General features: G+C 35.6%; 1 protein-coding gene across 2 annotated transcripts in view; it reads right to left on the reverse strand.

Moving 5' to 3' along the window:
• The window catches only part of TAT (tyrosine aminotransferase), a 261,202-nt gene that overhangs the window by 45,321 nt on the left and 193,694 nt on the right, over positions 1 to 22,187 (reverse strand). For both annotated transcript variants that reach the window (XM_044081482.1, XM_044081481.1), the window contains exon 10: positions 4,167 to 4,250. In XM_044081482.1, coding sequence (XP_043937417.1) covers positions 4,167 to 4,250 — 84 coding nt within the window. The remainder of the gene's footprint in view (positions 1 to 4,166; positions 4,251 to 22,187) is intronic.

Here is a 22,187-nt window from a genome sequence, read left to right on the forward strand (position 1 = left end):
ACATGAGATTAGTGGATAGATTAAACAAATAAGCATCATAGGATGAAATCTTCCTTGTCCCTGACAAGGCTTTTGACTCCATCCCACAAACTAGATAGATAAAAAACTGGAGACATTAGAGGGTAGGGCAAAAACAGGAAATGGATAGCAGGATTTAAAAGGTATGTCACAAAGAGCTGTGGTAAGAATGGTAATGTCTGGACTAGTGGAGTACTGCAAAAGGTAGTCTTCGGTGTGTTTGTCTTGAACATCTGTAGGAATGAAAATAGGATTAATCTCTTTGAATGACACAGTGGTGTGTAGCACTCAAGGTTGTGGAGAAGAGTCTAGCAAAAGATTTCAGGAGGCTGAACTAGGGGTCAGAATTGTGGCAGCTGAGGTTCCATGCAAATAAACGTAAAGTACTGCACTCACTCCCCAGTAATAATGATATGAGTATCTGCTGGGAGGAGGAGCAAAGATGGCAGCATACAAGGAAAAGGATCTGGGGATGTTAATCACAAGTGCACTGGACCAATGGGAGCAAAGTGAGGAGGCAGTGGCAATACTGGACAGAATGCTGTGATATATCCAGATTCCAGAAGCAAAAAGATAATGATTCCACTCTACATGGCCTTGGCCAGACCACACTTTCAGTGTTGTATGCAATTTTGAGAACATGACGCTCATGAAGTAATCCTGAGGAAAGTTACCAGAAAGATCTGTGAGATGGAGGGGAAGGATTATGACAGGACAGTAAATCAGATGGCTTACTTCTAACTTCGGATGGAAAGAGACAGGTGGACATGATTATGATGAAAGTTGGGGGTGTGTAAAGTGGTCATTATGGAAAGGAATGATGGTGAAATATGCACAGGCAGCAGAATGTGAGGCCTAATTACTCCTCTGGTCTCTGGAAGTATATTTTGTCAGAGACAGATTTGGTTGTATGTATTACTGGAAAGAGTATTGGAGAAAAACAAACCACAGAGGTATGAGCATGGAATGGTCTAAAAAAGAATAAGGGAAGAAGGTAGAGATTGGATGAAGGTGATGCACTTAAAAGACTTAAAAGGACAGACTATATAGCTGTATTGTCTCTTTCTATTATTAAAGAAATGTAGTACAATGTAATGTACCATTTAAAACCAATAACTGAAAATCTTACACTGGTGATGTCTAATGCCTGGAGGAATGGAAAAACGGGGGAAGAAGAGAGAGAATAATAGCTTTTGGACTGTGGCAGGCGTGGTACCTATAGTTTGGAAATGTGATATAGTAGGGAGTGTGGGGAGGGGGATCTGAAACAATTGGTACCAATACATTCATAAGTAGATAATGAACACATGGGAATTTTGTGTCCTTGGATTTGTGGTGGGAAGGACTCCCAATAGTGTCCAATGAGGGAACATCAAGTTATATGTACACAGGGAAAAATGATGTGAAACAGAACTGTAACCAATTGGAAAGAAAGAGAGAGAATGTGGAAGGTGTCTATTAATGAAAAATTACTATTCTTGCTACAGAAGATGACACTAGGGTGCAAGCTAATGGAAAATAATGCTAGGATTCTCTAAGATAGAGTGATGGTGGGTAAGGTTACCAACAAGTCTCATGGTACACATATAAATGGGCTAGACAGAGTTACTAGTAGCCTGGGGATGTACACCTTTCTTCATGGGGAGTGTTGTGTTTGCAGACAGCAGTCCATTGTCTGGTAAGGTTTCTCATTTTTCTTTTATCTGTATAGAGTTAATATTCATCATTACTGATAAAATAGCTGTAGAATCAATGCATCAAAATTAACATTTTCATACTGAAAGTGTAAAGTAAGAAGAATATCCAGTCTTTACTAACAATATAGCTTGACATAGTCTGTAACATTCATTGCTTTCTTGTTAAAAGTGATATTATCTTGATATGAGGTGGCTTTGTGACTGAATCAGTTATGCATTACTGATACAAGTATTTTTTTCATAATAAATAACCTTTAATTATAAAAAAAGTTTCTACCAGTATCAGTACCTTTGGACATACCGCCATGAATGAAACACAACTGCCATGGATGTAATGGTTTCCAAAAGATTGTGTTTGGTCTCTTCAAGTTTTTAAACTTTTAGTCTTAGGTGTAGTAAACAGGATATGAAGAAGGCTAACGCCGAAAGCATTTGTCCTGCTTGCCCATTTTTTGGCTTTGTTGCATTCAAGTTTTTATATGTGGAATTTATGTTTCATTCATGGTACATTCATCTCTTTGTTTTTACGCTATTTTGGATTTGGACTACCTTCGGTTGTATGACTTTCTTTTTTTTCTTGAAGTATTAGTACCTTTAACTGGACTGCTAAGAGAATTAAACTACCTCTTCTAGCCTTAATTGCCTGAACTAAACTGAGCCATATTCTCAGCATGTGACATATAAGCAGTGCTTCAAACTTTTTTACATCATTTCATGTTAATAGCATTTGTTACTGTAATGTCTGCAACACTGTGGAAACCTCAGCATCTTTAGAAAACACTTAATGCTATACTAGGTAGAAATAATCCATCCTCCTCCTCTTACTTTTGAAAAAAAAATGACCAAATTAACATGTAATTAAATAATAATTTAGGAATTACTCTACCAGCCTCTCTTCAAAAAAATTTCCCCAAGCAACTTATCAGAACTTCAGCCTTCAACCTATGGATTCCATGCTTCTAATTTAAAGTAATATCTAGCAAAGAAATTCACAGCCTAGTAATCCAGTAATAAAGCTACCGAAAAATATCAGGAAGTCATATCTTAAAACAAGCAGCAGCCTTTACCTCAGGACTACTAGCCCACATCTTTAACCATGCCTTTCTAACTGAAATTATGTATTACAGCAACATCTTGGAAATCAGCAGTTATTACTCAACTTGCTGAAATATACACATTACTGTGTCAGTTTAGGCCAATCACATTTTTTTTATTTATTTTTTGTTAACTGGGAAAGTCTGACTTGGAACAAAATTAATTTTCAGCAGAGGCCCAAGAGAAACACTCCACATGCATGTATTTCTAACTTAGGAGGAAACCGGAGAACATGCAGAAGGCACCCCAGCTGAGAATTGAACAGGAGAACATCTTGCTGTGAGGCGACAACACAACTGCTGCACCACTGTGCTGTCCATTCCTATCAGCACTTGAGGAAATGTAAAAATTAACATAATAAAGGGTTAGGGCTGATAATTCTAGTTTAGAGCTCTGGTCTAACAAATACCTTTAAGTATGTTATTGCTATGCACTTTTTAGAGCTGTAATGAATCTCACATACACAGTATCAACCACAAAACTGCAATGGAAAATAACTTTGAAAACTGTAAAAGTCTTATTGCCAGCACCAACATGCACAGCATAGGCTGATTTAATGGTAACTACTTTAAAGATGTTAATCCAGTAAAGGTACATTTGTGGTCACCTAAAATAACTGTAGACTTTGATTTTATTTTATGTGGGTTTGACCACCCCCCAAAACACACACACATATATATATATATATATATATATATATATATATATATATATATATATATATCAGAATTTGCCCTCTCCTTACTGTGGTGTGATCTCAGAGTTGGCGATTATTATTAACAGAGTAGTGGGGGTAATGAAAGGTAGGATCTGCCATCGGGTAATCTGGAGATCTCCCAGATCATATAGAAATTAGATAGATGGAATAACTGTGAGCTAGGTAGCTTGAATGAGTTGTGGGTTTATATTAAAAAAAAACATTGAAAATGCAGAAACATTTATTTGTAGCTATCCTTATAGCAGTCTGGATTGCAAACATTTCACATGCTAGCTTCTCTGAAATAGCATAACAATTATATTATAATTAAGTTGGGATGGCAGTACTTTCTAAGACAGATAAGACTCCTAATATGTAGCTGGGATGTGTTCTTCATAGGCTCATAGGTAAGTACTAGGCTAACTACCCTTGTGGGCCATTTTAAGGTTGGCCAATTTCCTTGAAAGGTGAGAATTAAACTCTGTACCTTGTGTCTGTGAGTTTAACACTTTAAACATTATACCAACCTGTACTGAAGCAACATTGTCAGGTCAGGAGGCAGGAGTAGCAACAAAAGCAACCAGAGTGTTGATTAAACTTTACATATAAACATTATATTTTAAGACATTTCTTCATAAAACGCACAAGATCATGCTTACCATAAGGTACATGGCACCTGAAGGTCTAACTGGCCTCAGTCCAGGTACAGTGGAAAGTGCTTCATAGCAAATGTCAGCATTTGCCTGTAAAACATAATTCAGAGGACAGAGGTAAACAGTAATTCAAATTATTCAACTACATGAATGTTATGTGTGGCAGTTACAAAGATACCAGCCAATAATTAAAACTATAGACAATTTTCAGGATACACATAGAAGATCTTGGGTAATGGTTTTGAATGGCCATGCAAAGCTAGTAGTACCATGTTAAAAGCTAAATTTATTAATGTACCTATTTATTTATATTTTATCCATCAGATTATCCTATTTCAGTGGATGTTTGGGACAAACGTCCACAATGTTAAATAAATAAATGACTAAATGAATGAATAAATGAATAAATAAATAAATAGTTGTTAAAATTTATACATTTTTGTGTTATTTCAATAATTTCTTGATAAAAATATTTTTGAAAAAAAACTAAATACAGAATAAAAAGCACATAAAAATATTCATAGTACACAGAGCAGTAAATATTAATACAAATAAAAAAGAAAATGAGGAAAATCTTCATAACACACAAAACACTAAAAATGAATATTATACATATTAAAATTCATATGACAAAAATCTCAGTGATGCAATTCACTGAGCATCAAATAATTATAATAAAATGCATCTGTGTAAAAGTCAGAATATAAATTTCCAATTTTAGTGCCTGTTTCCAAGATAGATCAACTGGGTGTAGGAAAGATAACATAAAGTTAAGTAAATGCATAGTACACATAATATGAGAACATATCTAGAAAAGAATAAGACAACCATTAATTCAAACTATTAAACTCGCTGTCAAATGGTGCAAGTTCTCACTCGTTTTACAGAGTTGTCATGCATTTCACCATTTAATTACAGACCCATACAAGCATTCTAATCTGCAAACAGATGCATATGTTCACTATTATATGCCCATTTATGAAACAAAAATATGTGAAATAAAGTAGTATATATAATATCTATAGAAACTCACTACTTTTTCACAAAAAAAAAATCTTTAGCATCACTGAAGGGTGGGCATTCTGGGAAAATAACAGAACTACCAGGGGTATAGAGTACATCCACATGTGGATTTGGGACTCACAACACCCCTAGGCAGTTTATTATTTCCTTAACATGTTGGGCACTATTACTTACATAATAATCTTTGATCTGAGCCAATGCATGTAGCTGTTAGAACACTAATTAGGATAGTAAACGGGTAAATCAAAATTCTACTCAAAGAGATTTGCAAAAATGTGATGAATCATTCCAATTTTAAGAATTTCAGAATTATGAAAAATATGTTGCAAGTCAGAATTTATACTATTTTTGCATGTCCAATAATTTATATTTATTTCTAGACTTTGCATCAACCTTTTGGTACTAAAAAACTTCTGTAATACATTTCCAAACAAATAATTTCTAATACAGAGATGAAATTCCAAAGTGAGATCTCAAGATATCAGACTTCTGTTCAGAATCTAGGCTAAGATATAACTTTATTTATGGAGAAGCGCCAGTATGATTTTCCTATGACAGTTTTGATATCTAAAATGATTTCATGTATCAAAACATGTTTTTGACAAAATGCTAACAATTTAAATATGCGCATTCTAAATGTTTAGTGGAACCTCATCTCAAATATCACAGAATTTATAGATGTTTAATACACAGATAATTTCTCAAATGTTATATAACCATCCAATCTTCGTTATGAAATCTATATTTTATTTGAATATCAGATGATAATTCTGAGCTTTTATAGATAAACCAGTAAACTAATCCTGTTTCACACTTCACATTTTTAGTTTTATATATGAGAACTGTAAATCCCAGTGTATTGTTTTCTAGATAAATGGTATAAACACAGTAATGAAAGTTGTTCAACACACGAGAAAGAACAGTGAGGAACAGAAATTAAAACATAATTTATAGATGTAGGAGGTTTGGTTACATGGAGGTAACATAAATGGTAATTAGAGAAATTGTGGAAATTGAATGTCAAAAAACATAGTTTTGATTGATGGAAAAGAAGTTAAGAGATATTAAGTATCTGTGAAGAAAATAAATAAGGGATGATTTGTATTTAATAGAGCTGATATAGAAGTAGTGGTAGACATGGGTGATAATGTTAGTTGTGGAACATGAGGCAGTTTAATAGGTAGGGTGATGGTGTAGCTGTGAGTATAGGTTAAAGAAATAAATGGTGCTATAACTGCAAGACAGTATGAAAAGGGAGATGGAGTGTTTGGTAATAGATTGTTCTGGATTGTTTCAGTATTTAGTAGGACTGACTAGAAGTATTGCAAGAGCACAGCCAGTTATTGTTTAGGTGTTGTTTGAGCGTTGCTTTGAAACTATTTTTATTGCCAGTAGTTTTAGGTAGATTGGTATAGCATGCCATAGCTTGGTGGCATGAGGTGAGTACAGGGACTCACCAGAAGAGTTGCTGGATCTGGATTCTAGCTAGTTTTGTTCTTGTAATGCCTTACAGTGATGTGTTGATTGAGTAGAATTTATTGCAAATTTTGCTATTTTATGATAACAATAGTCCAGTTTAATTCTGAGAGTGAAGTTAAGTTTGTAAAAATAGGAGCTGTGTATAGGAGTGAGGGCAGTAGACAGGTTAGGGAAATTGTTTTTCTAGTTTTGTCTGTGAGGAATTTTTGGGAACTTAACTTTCTGTCAGTTTTCTTTATAGCTTGGAGTAGGTGTGGTTCATAGTTAAGATTACCATCAAGTAAAACTCCCAGGAATATGGTTTGAGAGATGGTTTTAATTTTTGTGTAGTTTGTTGATAAAATATGGAATGTTTGTTTTTGTTCTGTGTATTGCTTGGTGGTAAAGAGCATTAGTTTGGTCACTTTAGCATTTAGAAGTGGGTCTGATTTTGACAGTCAGGATTTTGTGGAAAGGAATGCCTCCTGAGTGATATTCTGCAGCTCCTCTAATGTTGATGTTGAGCAAATGAGAGTAACATCATCCACATATCTGACTAAAGCTGCATCTTTGTTGGTGGTGGGAAGTTTGTTAATAAATATGATAAAAAGGAGTGGACCTAGGATTGATCCTTGAGGTACTCCGATGACTGGAAGGAAAGATTAGAAGTTATGTTGCCATTTTACTGCTTGCTGTCTATTTGTTAGGTAACTACAAAACCAGATAAGACATAGGTTATTGAGACCAGGGGAAGAAAGCTCAGAAAGATGTTTTTAGTGTCCTACTGTCAAAGGACTTGAACAAATTGAAGAATAGGGTTGATACTAAGTTTCCATTATTTGTATCATTGACTGCATTGGTGAATTTAAGGAGGGCAGCTGTGATGCTATGGCCTATGTGGAAGCCATGTTGAGTGTTAAATATTAGGTTGCAGTCAGTGAGGTATTAGACTAGTTGGTATTAGACACATTTTTCAAGGATTTTTGATAGCTGTGATAGTATGTCAGTTGGACTACAGTTTGTTTGTTCTGTAGAATTTCCACCTTTATGAAGCAGTATGATGAAAGATGTTTTCCCAGATGTCTAGGATGTATTTTCTGTTAAAGATCTGTTTATGAGGATGTATAAAGGATATGTTATGCTTTCAGCTGCAATATTTAAGTATTCAGAAGGGAAGTTATCAGCAGTCATTGTTGTTGGTTTGAGGTTTATTAGATACTTTTTGATTACTGTGGTCGGGACATGGTTGTGGTTGAACTGGTGTGAATTGTTATTCTGGGTATTGGGATGGTGATTGGTGATATGTTTGGATTGTTAAGAACTAGAATAGAGGTCATAAAGTGGGAGTTGAATTGAATAGTAATATTTTCTGACTGGTTAGTGTTTGAGGGAGGTAGCAGTTGTAGTTTACCTGGCTGGAGTAGTTTTGGTATAACAGACCAGAAATGTTTAATGTTCTTTTGGTTAATGATCTATAGGTTACAGAAATAAGATTCTTTGTCATTATTAGTGTGATATTTTGCAAGGTTTCTCAGGTGTCTAAAGATTTATAGAATAGTGTGGTTCTTGTTTTTCAACCATATTTTAAAAACATGGTCCCTTTGTCTAAATTGTTGCCTGATTGAATTTGTTAGCCATGAGGCTGGGTTAGCTCTGGTTTGCTTATTTCTGAAAAAAGCATGTTTATTTACTACGTTTGAGAAGACTTGGTTGAAATGGGACACTGCACCTTCTAAAAGCATTGTTTTGAGAAGGTTACAGTTATATTTTTTAAGTTGAGGTTGAGGCTGTCAGGGTTAAATTTGGTTTGGTTGCAAACTTGTTTCTAGGTTGTTTGTTTAAAGATTTTTTTCTACTATCTGACCGTAAAGTTGGCAGGTGGTCACTAATTATATCTGGTAGGGTTCCTGCTGAGCACATTAGTGTAGGTCTGTTTGCAAGAATCTAGTTTAACATGGATCTTTGTGTGTGTGTGTGTGTGTGTGTGTGTGTGTGTGTGTGTGTGTGTGTGTGTGTGTGTGTGTGTGTGTGTGTGTGTGTGTGTGTTTGTGACACCTGTTATTTGCGTGAAACCACATAGGTTTTAATTTGTTTGCTGCCAGTCTAATTTTACAAATGTTATAACTCTCATAACTATGGCCTCATGGCTGATGTTACTGTTTAACCATTGCAGAATTTCTTCCACAATATATATGCTGTTACCTGGAGGGATATACAGGCTAGGAATATTTTTTTCTGTTATTCATATTTAGGTTTGTTATTAGGATTTCTACATTTTAAAATTTTGGGAGAGGGTGGAGATAGATGGCTATATTATGGGAGTTTTTGAAAATAACTGCTATTCCACCTCCCTGATTATTTTTTCTGTCTAATTTAGGAATATTGAAGCCAGGTGGTAGTATTTCACTATCCTTTGTTTCTGGTTTTAACCAATTTACTGTTGTCATTACTATGTCTGGATAGTAGTGGGCAATACATGCATGGAGGTCCTGAACTTTGTTACAGATGCTCTGAAAGTTAATATTTAGGTTGGTTCCAATTATTTTAGGATGAGAAAGAAATAGTGGGATGGGTGTGACAGGGACTGGAGTAGATTGTGGATTAGGGGTGGGTCCTGGGCGAGTATTTGAAGAGGTAATAGTATTTAAGATTAAATGCTACTTTTAGGATGATAGAATTTATTGAATTGCTATTTTTAACATTTGTATACATGTTGAAATGTGCTATTGTGTGTTGGTACAGTCCATAAGATATGATGAGGTAGTTAGGTTTAGTGCACAGTTTGTGGGAGTGTCGATTTGTGGGTGAGAAGTTATTTGATACATGACATTTTGAAAAAGAGGTGGAGGAGACAGATTGCATAAATTGGTGTAATATGTATTATAGTGCTGGTTTATTTATGATTGGAGGTTATTAGAAGAGAAAATGTTGCCTAGGAGAAGAAATTATAGTGGATTAGTGTTAGGTGAAGTACTTGCTAGTGTTAGGTTTCTAAGACACTGAAACAAATAAGTTAATTTTTGAGTGAAATATTTTCTATTTTGAATGAATAGAAAGAAAATGATGGGTATGGTTAGATTACGATAAGTGTAGATTTTTTTAGGGATGGGCAGGAATTGGGGGTAGAGCAGAGGAATGTTGTAAGGTCCAAGCAGATTGAGGGCAGAACAAAGTGGGGCCCAACAACCTGGTTGTAATTTGCCATTAAAAACAATCAATAAAGCTGTTTTCCAGGTAAGAGTGGGGCATATGCTATGCCTTCAGGCAAATATTGTAATTTAACAGAAATTGTTACTGCATACAAATAATGAGGCACTTTGTCACTTTTCTAGTATTATTATACTTGACTGGTTATCTGTAAAAGTAACCAGAGACAGAAATGCTATAAGAGTAGTCTTGCTAAGCAAGTTTTTCTTTATTACTGTCTGTTAGCATTTCTGCAGTAGGATATATTATGAAAACAGGATATGCTTTATGTAGAGAATTTAATTAGATTCAGCTGGTTGCAGCAGCTTAATAAAAAGAAAAAAGGGGTTTGCTCTCTAGCAGTTTGTATACTAGGATAGGGATGTTGGTATTTTAACATTTGCCATCAATACCTAAAACCTAACATATAAAGATTACTAGAATATTAAAATAAAATTATCCAAATACCTCTAAAACTCAGGTGGGGTCTTTGGTTGCCTATACTACAGAAATGTTGAATTTGTAGTGTCTTCAACAAATGGGTTTCTAATTGGCAAAGGTTGTAGTAGTCTCTCTCTTTACTGGAGGTTATTATTGTCTTATTTTATATATGTAGTTATACATAGAAGAAAAAAAGATGGATGGGATTAAATAGTGCAGGTATATAAACAGAAGAAGAAAACAATAATGGGTGGGGTTAAATCATGCTGGGTATTGTTTTTCAAGGATGTCTGAAGAAAACAATCTAAATATAGCCGGTCACCCTATAAATCCTGGTATGCTCTTGGCATGTATTGAAGCAGATACCAGGAGATAAAAGGATGGATTGTTACCCACCCCTGTTAAAAAGTCCTAATGTGGCAATGGGTGGACAAAATACACAAGTGGGCTCATTTAGCTGCACCTTAACATTTGATGAACACTCAACAGAAATTCATAGAATATTGGAGAAGAACTGGAATGGAGTGTTTGGTGCCTTTGGTCTTATTGACAAGTTAGGTTCTAGCCCAAGGATAGTGTATAAAAAGGGAAACAACATTAAGACCCTTTTTGAAAGAAGTCAGAATAAGGAGGATAGGATGATGATGGGGAAGATGAGTGCCTGTGGATGTTGTAGGGAATGTAGATTTATGTACGAGACAAAGAACTTGATTATTGAAGGGTATGATATGGTCATCACTATAAAAGGTAATTACAACTGTAGGACTAAGAGGGTTTTATATGTTGCCCTATGTCAAACTTATAAGGCCTATTATATAGGTAAAACTGAAAATGAATTGAGAAAGAGAGTATACCAACACAATTATGCTATTAAAAACAGGAGGGTACAAATGCCCTATATAGGCATAGTGTTACGTGTAAGGATTTTTAAAAAATTAGGTTTTGTGTTTTGGGGAAGGTCAAAAAAACAGGAGAAAGGAGGCAGCTGGGGCAATTTTCTTGAATTTAGGGAGACCTTTTGGTAGGTATTATTGAATGCAACTATGAAACCAGGCTTAAACGATAGAATATCAATTAGTAGTATGCTTAATATGAGAGTAGAAAATATTCTAATTAAATGGGAAAACTAAGAATATATGGATTAGGTACATAATCATTGGAAGTGAATATAAACACTAGAATATTTTATTGTGTGGGTAGTGTAGGTTTTAGTTGGTGACTGGGGTAGTAGTTTAAGTAAATAAATAAACAAATAAATAAACAAACAAATTAATAACTTTATCAGCGGGAATTGCACATTAATTAATACAAATAGTAGGTTAGGACGTTCCAAGTAGTAGGTTTTTAACAACAATATGTGTGTTTTTACTGTTTAAAGTATAATGATTAGATTTTATTAATGTGTTTAAAGGATGATGAATTTTTAAGTAATGGTTGTAAATCACATGATCTTTATGGGTATTTAAACAGGGGGAAATGATGTGTTAGTTTGTATCTGATGAAGTTCAGTTTTGTTTGAAAGAGGAACGGAAGCGCTCATACAGCCTCTCTTGGAACAATTTTGGTGTGTCTTCCTTAATTAAGAAGTACTTCTGGTGCCTTGGTTTTATGGTTATTTGTCATCAATACCTAAAACCTAACATATAAAGATTACTAGAATAGTAAAATAAAATTATCCAAATACTTTTAAAACTCAGGTGAGGTCTTTGGTTGCTTATACTACAGAAATGTTGAATTTATAGTATCTTCAACAAATGGGTTGTAAATTGGCAAAGGTTGTAGTAGTCTCTCTCTTTACTGGAGGTTATTATTGTCTTATTTTATATATGTAGTTATACATAGAAGAAAAAAAGATGGATGGGATTAAATAGTGCAGGTATATAAACAGATGAAGAAAACAATAATAGATGGGGTTAAATCATGCTGGGTATTGTTTTTCAAGGATGTCTGAAGAAAAACAATCTAAATATAGCTGGTCACCCTATAAATCCTGGTGTGCCCTTGGCACGTATTGAAGCAGATACCAGGAGAGTGAACATCACGAAATGGAATTTGGCCACAACTTTTATAATTATTTAGCAGTGTAGAGTATTATGATTTTGTGTTTAGAAAAGTAAATGCCATTTGGGGCAGAACTGAGAACTAACAGTGGTTAGTATTTTACGAGAAAGCAAAACACAATCCCTTTCTGTTATATACATTCATTATAAGCTGCTCTATGTGAACATGTGCAATAGTGGTGACTGCATAGTATCACTGAAGTTTAAGAGTCAAACAAAACATTTGATACTTTACTACTAGTGTAAAATTAGGTAATATTTAACATTGAGTAGCTATTTTACTACCAGTAAAAGTTCTATTATCAGAAATTAGAATACGTTATCTAATTCCCAAATGCCACAGTACGTGTCTGTGTGATCCAGAAAACAGCACTATATCTGCTTAAACCTTGCCAGTCATTAATGTTTAGCTACAGTGCATTAAATACTGTAAACTTCCTTAGCAGGACAGGTTATTAGTGGCTATTTGCCTAGAACTAAGTAAAAATACATGACAGATATTTTGTTGATATTGTATTACAACTCTTAACAGCACTGTAAGTATTATTCTGCAATGCACTTCACAAAGCCATCACTTCTAACACAAGACTGTTTCTTACTTCATTGTCACTGTAAGACCTCTGAGCTCGCTAACCAACTTATTTACAAGATCCAGTGAATAAATAGAAGATGTTATCAATGGAGTCCATGATAAGTCTCAGGTGAAAACTGATTACAATTGTTGAATTTCTATTTTATCTCAAGTGTTTCTTCACAGGAGGAAAGGAAAACACTTTAAGATTAAAATAACACAAAGTGTCAGAGAAGATTGTTATACACACTCCACAGGGGGTCTGTTTTACTTTTGTTTAAACTTAAAAAAAATAACAAAATTTGATACATTTCTCAAAGTCTGTAATTAAAATATATTAAATATTGATATTACAATAAACTAATATAAAATAATAAAAACTGATGCAATCATGAGGATCATTTGGCTTAAATATATGAATTCAGCCTTCTCTGGCAACATACAAGATATGAGATATGCACCTCAAATAAAGAAATAAAGAAAATGGGAAAAAAAGCAAAGAAAAGAGAAGAAATATATAGCTTCATTCTTTAAAGTAAAGTGATCTGACCTGGGACAAATTACCATCCACTGCTTATAACCAAATAGCAGTTAATATGACTAATTCTTTTTCTTCTTCTTTCAGCTTTTCCAGTTAGGGGTCGCCACAGCGGATCACCTGTCCACTCATGATTAGCAGTGGAGTTTTACAGTGTTGAGTTGCACAGAAGGCACAAACATGCACGCACTCACACCTAGGGCCAATTTAGAGTGTCCAATCCACCTACAGCATGTCTTTGGGATGTGGGAGGAAACCGGAGCACCCGAAGGAAACCCACGCAACCACAGGGAGGACATGCAGACTCCGCCAGAAGGCACCCCAGCCGAGGATCGAACCGGAGAACCTCTTGCTGTGAGGTGGCAACCCTAACCAATGCACCACCGTGGCCACCCAGCAGTTAATATGACTAATACTGAATGAAAATTATAGCACTAATACTTATATATAATTGAAATAACAGCATAAGAAGCAGCAGGGGCTATGAGTAACCTATCCAGTAATTGCAATGGTGATGGTAACGCAACAGTACAGAACTTCTGATTTTTCCATTTGTTTCACAGTAGTGAACACATCCTGCAGTTGTAATTTAATTAATTATTTATTTATTTATTTGACATTTATTGACAGGGTATGTCCATCAGCGGAGGCCTGGGGAGAAACATTCCAGAGTTAACATAAAACAGCAGTTAAACAATAAGTAATATAATAGGTAGATATCAGAGTAACAAATAGTGCAAGTTAAACATTTGCAAAATCAAAGTCAAATAATGATCCAGTTGACAAGTCATAAAGCATAAAAAATGATGCATAATTATTGGGTGATTGTTTATATTCCTTGCTGAGCTCAAAGCCCCATGATCCTATCAATCATCAGTACTGTCCAATCTCTTTTCTTGGCATGATAATTGGATGGCAGGTTCCCTAAGGCCATTATATTTGGGAACAGCTTTTGTGCACATGTACAAACACAGCATGCTGCTTCAGTTAGACGCTTGCTGCATAAAGGATAGTATGCAAATCAGCAAACATGAAAATAAACTGATTTGCTGATGAAACAAAGTTCAAAATAATGGTTTCAATTTCAAAAGACTTGCTCTGAGTGCAAGTGACCTCTTACACTGAGAGCAAGTATTTTTGAATCTGGACCCAGTGTAAATCTGTTTATAGATAGGCCTTACAATGAAGTAAATCACTTACACTTAGAACAAGTCTTGTGGAAACAGGGTAGAATTATACTGAGAATAACTCTTTTGGAATCTGGCCCACTGTGCCTCATATAATACCATTGTTATGTGAATAATAATGATCTTATGAAATGAAACGAAGAAGAATGCCTTGGGAGAGAAATTTGGAAGCACAATAACTATCAATTCTCTTTTACTAACAATCTCTGACCAAACTCTTTAATAAACATGTCCAGTGTTGTATTTTGCTTTCCATTTATCATTTTATAAATTTCAGTGATGGTTCAGCATGAAAATATACTGCAAAACAAATTGTTTCAGTCTGACTCAGGTATAGCATATTTCCCATACTATGCAGAGAACAGCATCTGGAGTCTGTATTAATAATATCATGATCATAGCAGCTTAATGCCTGCTGGCTATATTAATGCAATTATGCACAGAGCACCTTGCCTGTGCCTGTACTCCCTCACCCATACAGCTGCAATCAAGCAACATGGCTTTGATTGCTTAACAATGAGCTTTTCTGTGGTACTTGATACTGATAACTTCTTCTTTCGGCTGCTCCCGTTAGGAGTCGCCGCAGCAGATCAACTGTTTCCATTTCTTCCTGTCCTCTGCATCTTGCTCTGTCACACCAACCACCTGCATGTCCTCTCGCACCACATCCATAAACCTTATCTTAGGCCTTCCTCTTTTCCTGTTACCTGGCAGCTTCACCTTTAGAATCTTTTTCCCAATATACTCTGCATCATGTCCAAACCAATGTAATCTTGCCCCTCCGGCTCTGTCTCCAAACCTTCCAACCTGAGCTGACCCTCTAATATACTTATTCCTAATCCTGTCCATCCTCATCCCACCCAGTGCAAATCTTCTTCAACTCTGCCATGTCAAGCTCTGACTCCTGCCTTTTTGTCAATGCCACTGTCTCCAACCCATATAACATAGCTGGTCGCACTACCCTCTTGTAGGCCTTCCCTTTCACTCAACAAATAATATAATAACAAAATATAACCAAGAAGAATATTTCACTTCACCTTACATGACATGTTTTACATTATTGGCATATTACTTAAAAGGATTAGGAATCAGTTTATTAGAGGGTCAGCCCAAGTTGGATGGTTTGGAGACAAAGGCAGACAGGTGAGATTGCGTTGGTTTGGACATGTGCTGAGGAGGGATGCTGGGTATATTGGGAAAAGGATGGTAAGGATGGAGCTGCCATGTAAGAGGAAAAGAGGAAGGCCTAAGATAATTTTTATTGATGTGGTGAGAGAGGACATGCAGGTGGTTGGTGTGACAGAGCAAGATGCAGAGGACAGGAAGAAATGGAAACAGATGATCCGCTGTGGCGACCCCTAACGGGAACAGCTGAAAGAAGAAGAAGACTGGCATATTGCTTAAAATACTGTTAGCATGTGAGTGTTACTGTACTATGGACAACCTTTGCTTGTGGATGCTGCACTAATTCTTCCATACAAATGTGGTTGTGAAAAAAGATAATCACAGTTAGCTACATATAGCACAATACTTTTAATACTATGACAAGCTTCATTGTCTGATAGTTGTTAGGCAAATATAGACAAAAATGAGCATTTCATTTTATTTTACATAACTACAGATGTCATTCAGGAGTTTCTAAAATACAGTACTTTACCCCTTTGTTATACACTAATGCAAAACTACCAGCTGACATTCTGTTAATCCATTGAACATGGAAAAGTAAGTGTTGTGCAGAACATTAGTCATGATGCTGCAAATGAAATTTAAAATCTTCTAAATAAATATAATGTATTTAGCATGACCACTGCAATGAGAAATAACACTACATGTGTTAGACAGCTGCATTTTGAGTTGTTCATGTTACATGTACTTTTTTGTACTTATGTAACACCAAGTTGGGATTACATCTATGTATGTTTGACCTTAGTTCTAATATCTTCTGCATAAATTCCATTGTTGTTGATATCTGCAAGCTACCAGTAACTACAACCACCTCAATCCAGCTACCTAAGGTAGATTAACTCTGCACTTCCATATTTATGAAGAACCCCGGCTTGTTATTAGAACCCGTTTGATTTCTTAGTCATAGTTGCACCTATTGTATTAAGGGGACTGAGGATTTGGGCTTTCAAAGGAGAACAGCTTCCTCCTGTTATGATACTGTGCTTGTGGCAGCAATGTGGCCAATGGGCTTATTTTTTGATGGGATCTATACCACACATTGTCTTGGACTCTGTACAGATAAAATCTCCACTTTTGAGAGTCCGCTTCTATCTCACAGTAGTCATCTCAAACTTGTGATACTGCCTGGCTGCTAGTTGTCAGTCTCTAGCTTCTAACGTTTATGTCCTTAAGATTAAATCTCCTCAATTGAAGAGGTACTGATGTGTTATTTTTTGTAAGTCAAATTCAATATGTATTCTTACTTATGTTTACATTTTATATTTATGAATGCATTTATGTATGTTTTTATTTCCATTTTTAGGGCATGTTTATGAGATTACTTTTTTTCTGTTTAGTTTTTAAATAGATTAATTGTAGGAAGTGATGTCATATTTAGGTGGCTATATATTCTTTGTGTCCCCTTTTTTGTATGTATTAAACGTCTGAGGAAGCCCAACAGGGTAAAAGCGCTAACCTGACTCTGCACAATAAATCTTTCTTTATTTCAAACTTCGTCCATTGGATTTATTGGAGTTTACTACTTGGAATGGTTTTCATCTGAGAACTTTATTTACATCCACAGCCTTGCAGTGTCTCTGAGCTTTCTACTTGGGTTTACCTTTGAGTGAGATATAGTTATTAGGCTTAATATAGAAAATGGGCATGAAGTGGTTAGTAATTTAAAGGGGTAATAACTGAATCTATTTGATTCTACAAGCACTGTACTGCACTGGAAAATCTAACTGAGGTTCACATACATTTTTAAAAGTGGTTATAGTCATAGCAGAGCTTATGCTAAGTAGCAGTTCATTCCATTGTGATAGAAGATACCTGTTTGGAACTCTGTCACTTACTCTAGTACATGATTTGTTTTTCTGAAGTAATAATTTATTTCTTGACCTAAGTTGTAGGTACTGTAGTAATTTGTTAATAAATACAAGATCAGTGTATTCATTTTATTTTATATAAAGTCATCTGGCTGAGGGTGTTAAGTACATTCCAGTGGTGCATGTGATTTGGCTGATTTCCAGCAAATATGTTAATTCTGTTACATACTGTTGACACTTTGGAGAATTCACTTTTTCCGAGTTGCCACTTGGTACTGGTTCATAAAACCCTTTGGATAGAAGTAAAGTCTTAGCCAGTTTTTGCTTTGAGTAAGGTAACAAGATTCTTTCTAATTCTGGAAAGACCTTTGATCTTACTGTTAATATCTTTAATAGTGATATAGATATACATGTTCTTATTTATTTGTTCATACATGTAAGTATTTATTTACTTATATGAAATCTGTTAGCTGAGTAGAAGGACTGATATATAGGACTAGCCACCAAACTATATGACAACTTATCATGCATAATAAGAATATGGTTTGCAAGTGAAACATAAACTAGCATATGTATAATGTTCATAATAACATTCCAAATAAATGACAGTTGAATGAACTTGCCATCATAACAACTGTGCATTTAAGTATAGTTTAAGTTATAGTTCAGAGGGAAAAAAATGAAGTAAATGGAGTTAACTGACCAGTGCTCCTAAAACAGTAGCATGGTTATCCAATCATCGCATGTGTCCTTAGGGCTTTCCTAATTGTAAGAGATCTGAGAAGGCTAATCCTAGAAGCGGGTGCTAGCCTGAAGAAAGATTTCCCACAGATAAAAAGGAAAAATGAGGCCTGTTTAACTCATTGCCTGTCTCTCTATGTAAAACATAAGAGAATTCATGCACTGTTAACCTTTTGGCAAAAGGTGGACAAGGTCCATCACTGATGTGTTTGAAGGGACTGTATTTAGAAAATAGGGTGGCCTTGCTGATACTGGCAGCTATTTAGCCTTGACAATAGTGGTACAGTGATACTTAGGAGGGCTGGCCAAATGAATTACTCTGAGCATCTTATTTTTCAAAACTTGAAATTATGTGTAGTTTTGACCTGACAGTGTGGTAATACTAGATAAAGCATATACAAGCCTTGGGATTAAATCATTGCTGGAAGTGTATCAACAGTCTTTTCGGGTTACTAGATTACAATATTTGTAGTCCACCTTGAGTGTTAGGGAAACTTTGGCTACAGTTTAGTTTATATAACATTGCAAGGAGATAATGTTATCTAGTTCACAACAAGATATTTTTAAATTATTGTGAATGGAATAATGTTCTCAAAATGATCACAAATCAGGGGACTCTTTATTGTATAATTTTGGTAAGGTTAAATCCTTCAAATGTTGTCTTGTCTTGTTTGTGTTCTGCACACAGTACAAGTTTGCTTTTCTTTTCATTAAGTGGTTTTAGTACACTTTTCTGTAGCCAGTCTATATAGTTGTCAAAGAATTTTGTATGACCCACATGAGAGTTTTTAGATTTTCTGCTCTGTGAATGAGGATAGAGGAATCTGTGCACTGAATGAGTTGGATTGCTCGTATGTGTCTATGTGTTTGTTTTGTGAATATTGCAAAAAATAAAGGGCCAAGTAATGAATGCTTATAAACGTAACTAAGAATCCATGTGAAGCAGAGTTCTTCTCTAGCCCAATTCAAGCATGATTTGGACCAGTTGATGGGGAAATTGAAAGTTCTCTCCTGGCCTGGTACCTAAGTCACTAATGGACAGAGGCAGCCTGTGGCTTTCCTTTTTTAACAAAGGCAGTCCAATAAAAGTGGGATTTTCTGTCTGGATGTCCTCAGTAATCTGGTACCAGCTTTCTTGGGTATCCTGAGGAGATTACACCAGTATAACTATTGCACATTCATATACCTTTTTAACAATATTAATTTAGCATCAGAACCCTAAGAGGTTTTATGAAAGGTGAAGGGAAATGGTGCAGCTCATATGGGACAGGTACAAAACCATATGGAAAAAGGGTAAATATTCCTTAGACTTCTTGAGTAAGCCTACCCCCTTTGACTCAATTTGGATCAAATAGGGTCATCCTAAAAATGGAAAAACTGAGCAGGAGTGAGATCTTCAAATTTCAGTAGCAATAAACCACTGCCATAACTTATACAACAAAAGAATGAAACTCCTTAAATTATTTATTAGATCCAAAACACATTTTCTCAATGATAATATCAAAAGCATTCCAAAATAAAAATTAAGAACTCTATGAGGTCCAATAAAGGTGTCCATGAACTTAGGCTGGCCTCTGAAGCCAATGATAATTATAAATCTTTCTTTAGTTATGTTATAAAACTAAGATACAATGTCCCACATTGCTCTGAACTTATTCATAATAATGCCTCCTATTCTAACCCAATAGACATTACCAATACCCTTGCAAACAAATTTAGTATCAGTTTTATCACCAACATGTTTATTCAAAGCCCTGAAATATCCAAATCTCTCACTCTTCAAAGTTATTTACTGAAAGTGTTAAGACCACAAATACTTCCTCCATGGGAATCAGTAATATATGTTTAATTAATAGTGTTAAACATGCCCCTGCAGACACTCCCCTTAAACTGTTTTACTTATATTTACCTATTGTTTTTTTCTGTGTTGAGTGGCACATGGCAGTGGTGATGCCTCTCCATAACATTAGTCTTACAACCATCCCCAATAAAACTGGGCTTTCTTTGTAAGTCACCTTCTGACAGTCAAATCCTCCAGAATGAACTCTCCCTGGTAACGTAGTAAAAATGGGCTCAAACTAAATGCTAAAATGTAGCGTGTCATCAATTTTGCTAGAAAACCTTCTCCTCGTATTGTAAGGACAACACAGCACTACACAATCAATAGATAATCAAAAATCTCATAACTTGGGTTGATAATTTCCTCTCTTTTGACCGTCAAGTGATAATGGTTGTCAGGGATCAAGGTCTAAGAGGAAACCACTACTTTATAAGCTCATTAATCAGGCCAGTTATTGAGTATAATATCCTCTTCAGGATGAATCTCACTAAACATGTCAAACAATTCAGAAATATCCTAAAGGATCCAAACTCAAAATATCACAGGCCTAAAGTCTCTGAGCCACCAGAGGCTGAACGCTCCATCTTTTTTGTTCAGTGTCTTCAGTGGCCGAGTGAGACAAAAGGGGCAACGACTTCAGGTATAAGGGGTGTAATCAGGAGATGCCATTAACCTACCCGGTATTCATTTCTGTTATAGAAAATAATTTCAGTGCTGCTTTAGACTGCAGTTCTGAAGTGCTCCAGGGCACTTCCTGTGTACGTGTGGTATAAATTGTATCAAGTGGCTTGCTATAGTTTTAAATTATGTGCTGAAGTAATTTTTTTTTCTGCTCCCTGAGTTGGAGTGCAGAAACAGGAACTGGGTGGGTTCTGAGTTCTAGGACCACTAACCAGATTGGAATGGACCATTTTTTTGCTCCTTAACTTACATTTGAGGCACTCAAGGACAGAAAATGGCACTAGATGCTAGATGAGTCAGTTACAGCTCAGGGCGTTACCTAGACTCTTTCAGGAAATTAGAGATGCAGCTGTGGTCAGTCTCTTGTATCTCAGTAAGTCCAGTATCTCCACCAGTACCAGAACCAGGGATCTAAATCTTCACTAACAGATGAAGTACGGTAGAGAGATAGATTTATACCCCAGCATCTCCCTAGCCTCTAGAATAAATATCCCCTACATGTTAAGCAGTGTGACACACTATCTTCCTTTAAGCATAACCAAGGTGACTAGATTGGTATCCATAAATTTACTCCGGGATTGAATGGTATGGCTCCCCTGAAGAAAGGAAGCAAGGCATGAGGAAGAGGATTGACAAGGTGTGAATGTTCATAAGTCTTAATAGCTTTTGAATATCTATGGAATCTATAATTCTTTAAAGTCAAAGTCATAGTAATACAAAATTAGAAGCGCTTCCAAACATCAACCAAAATTCTCAATATTTCCAAGTTTGAAAGATCTAACTTCATCCATCCATCCATCCACAAACCTCTGTCCCATTTTTGCACAAGGGGTCATGGTGCCACATCAATAGTGACAATTATCTAGAGACAAGGGTCACACCACCGGGTGGCTAGCCCTGCCCCGGTAGTCCTAACATACCACACACACTCTTATGTACAATCACACCTATGGCCAATTTAAAGTGCCCAATCCACCTACTGCATGTCTTTGTAATATGGTAGGAAACTTGACCACCTGGAGGAAACCTGCATGAACACAGGGAGAACATACAGACTCCACACAGAAGGCATCCCAGACAAAAACTGAACCGGAGAACCTCTTGCTGTGAGGAAACAATGCTGTGATAGAGCTAACTGATACATTATTTTCACTAACATATAATTTTTATCATCTTCATCATCATTTTTATCACATCTTCATAATCATCTACATCTTAGCAGCAGCAGCTTCATACTCATTGCAACTTCAGCTTCATCATTATTGCGCCCTCTTTATCTTCATGATATTATTATAGCCATCATCATTT

This window comes from Protopterus annectens, chromosome 8.part0 (genome assembly GCF_019279795.1).
Source record: "Protopterus annectens isolate FY-2018-M chromosome 8.part0, PAN1.0, whole genome shotgun sequence".
Taxonomy (NCBI): Eukaryota; Metazoa; Chordata; order Ceratodontiformes; family Protopteridae; genus Protopterus; species Protopterus annectens.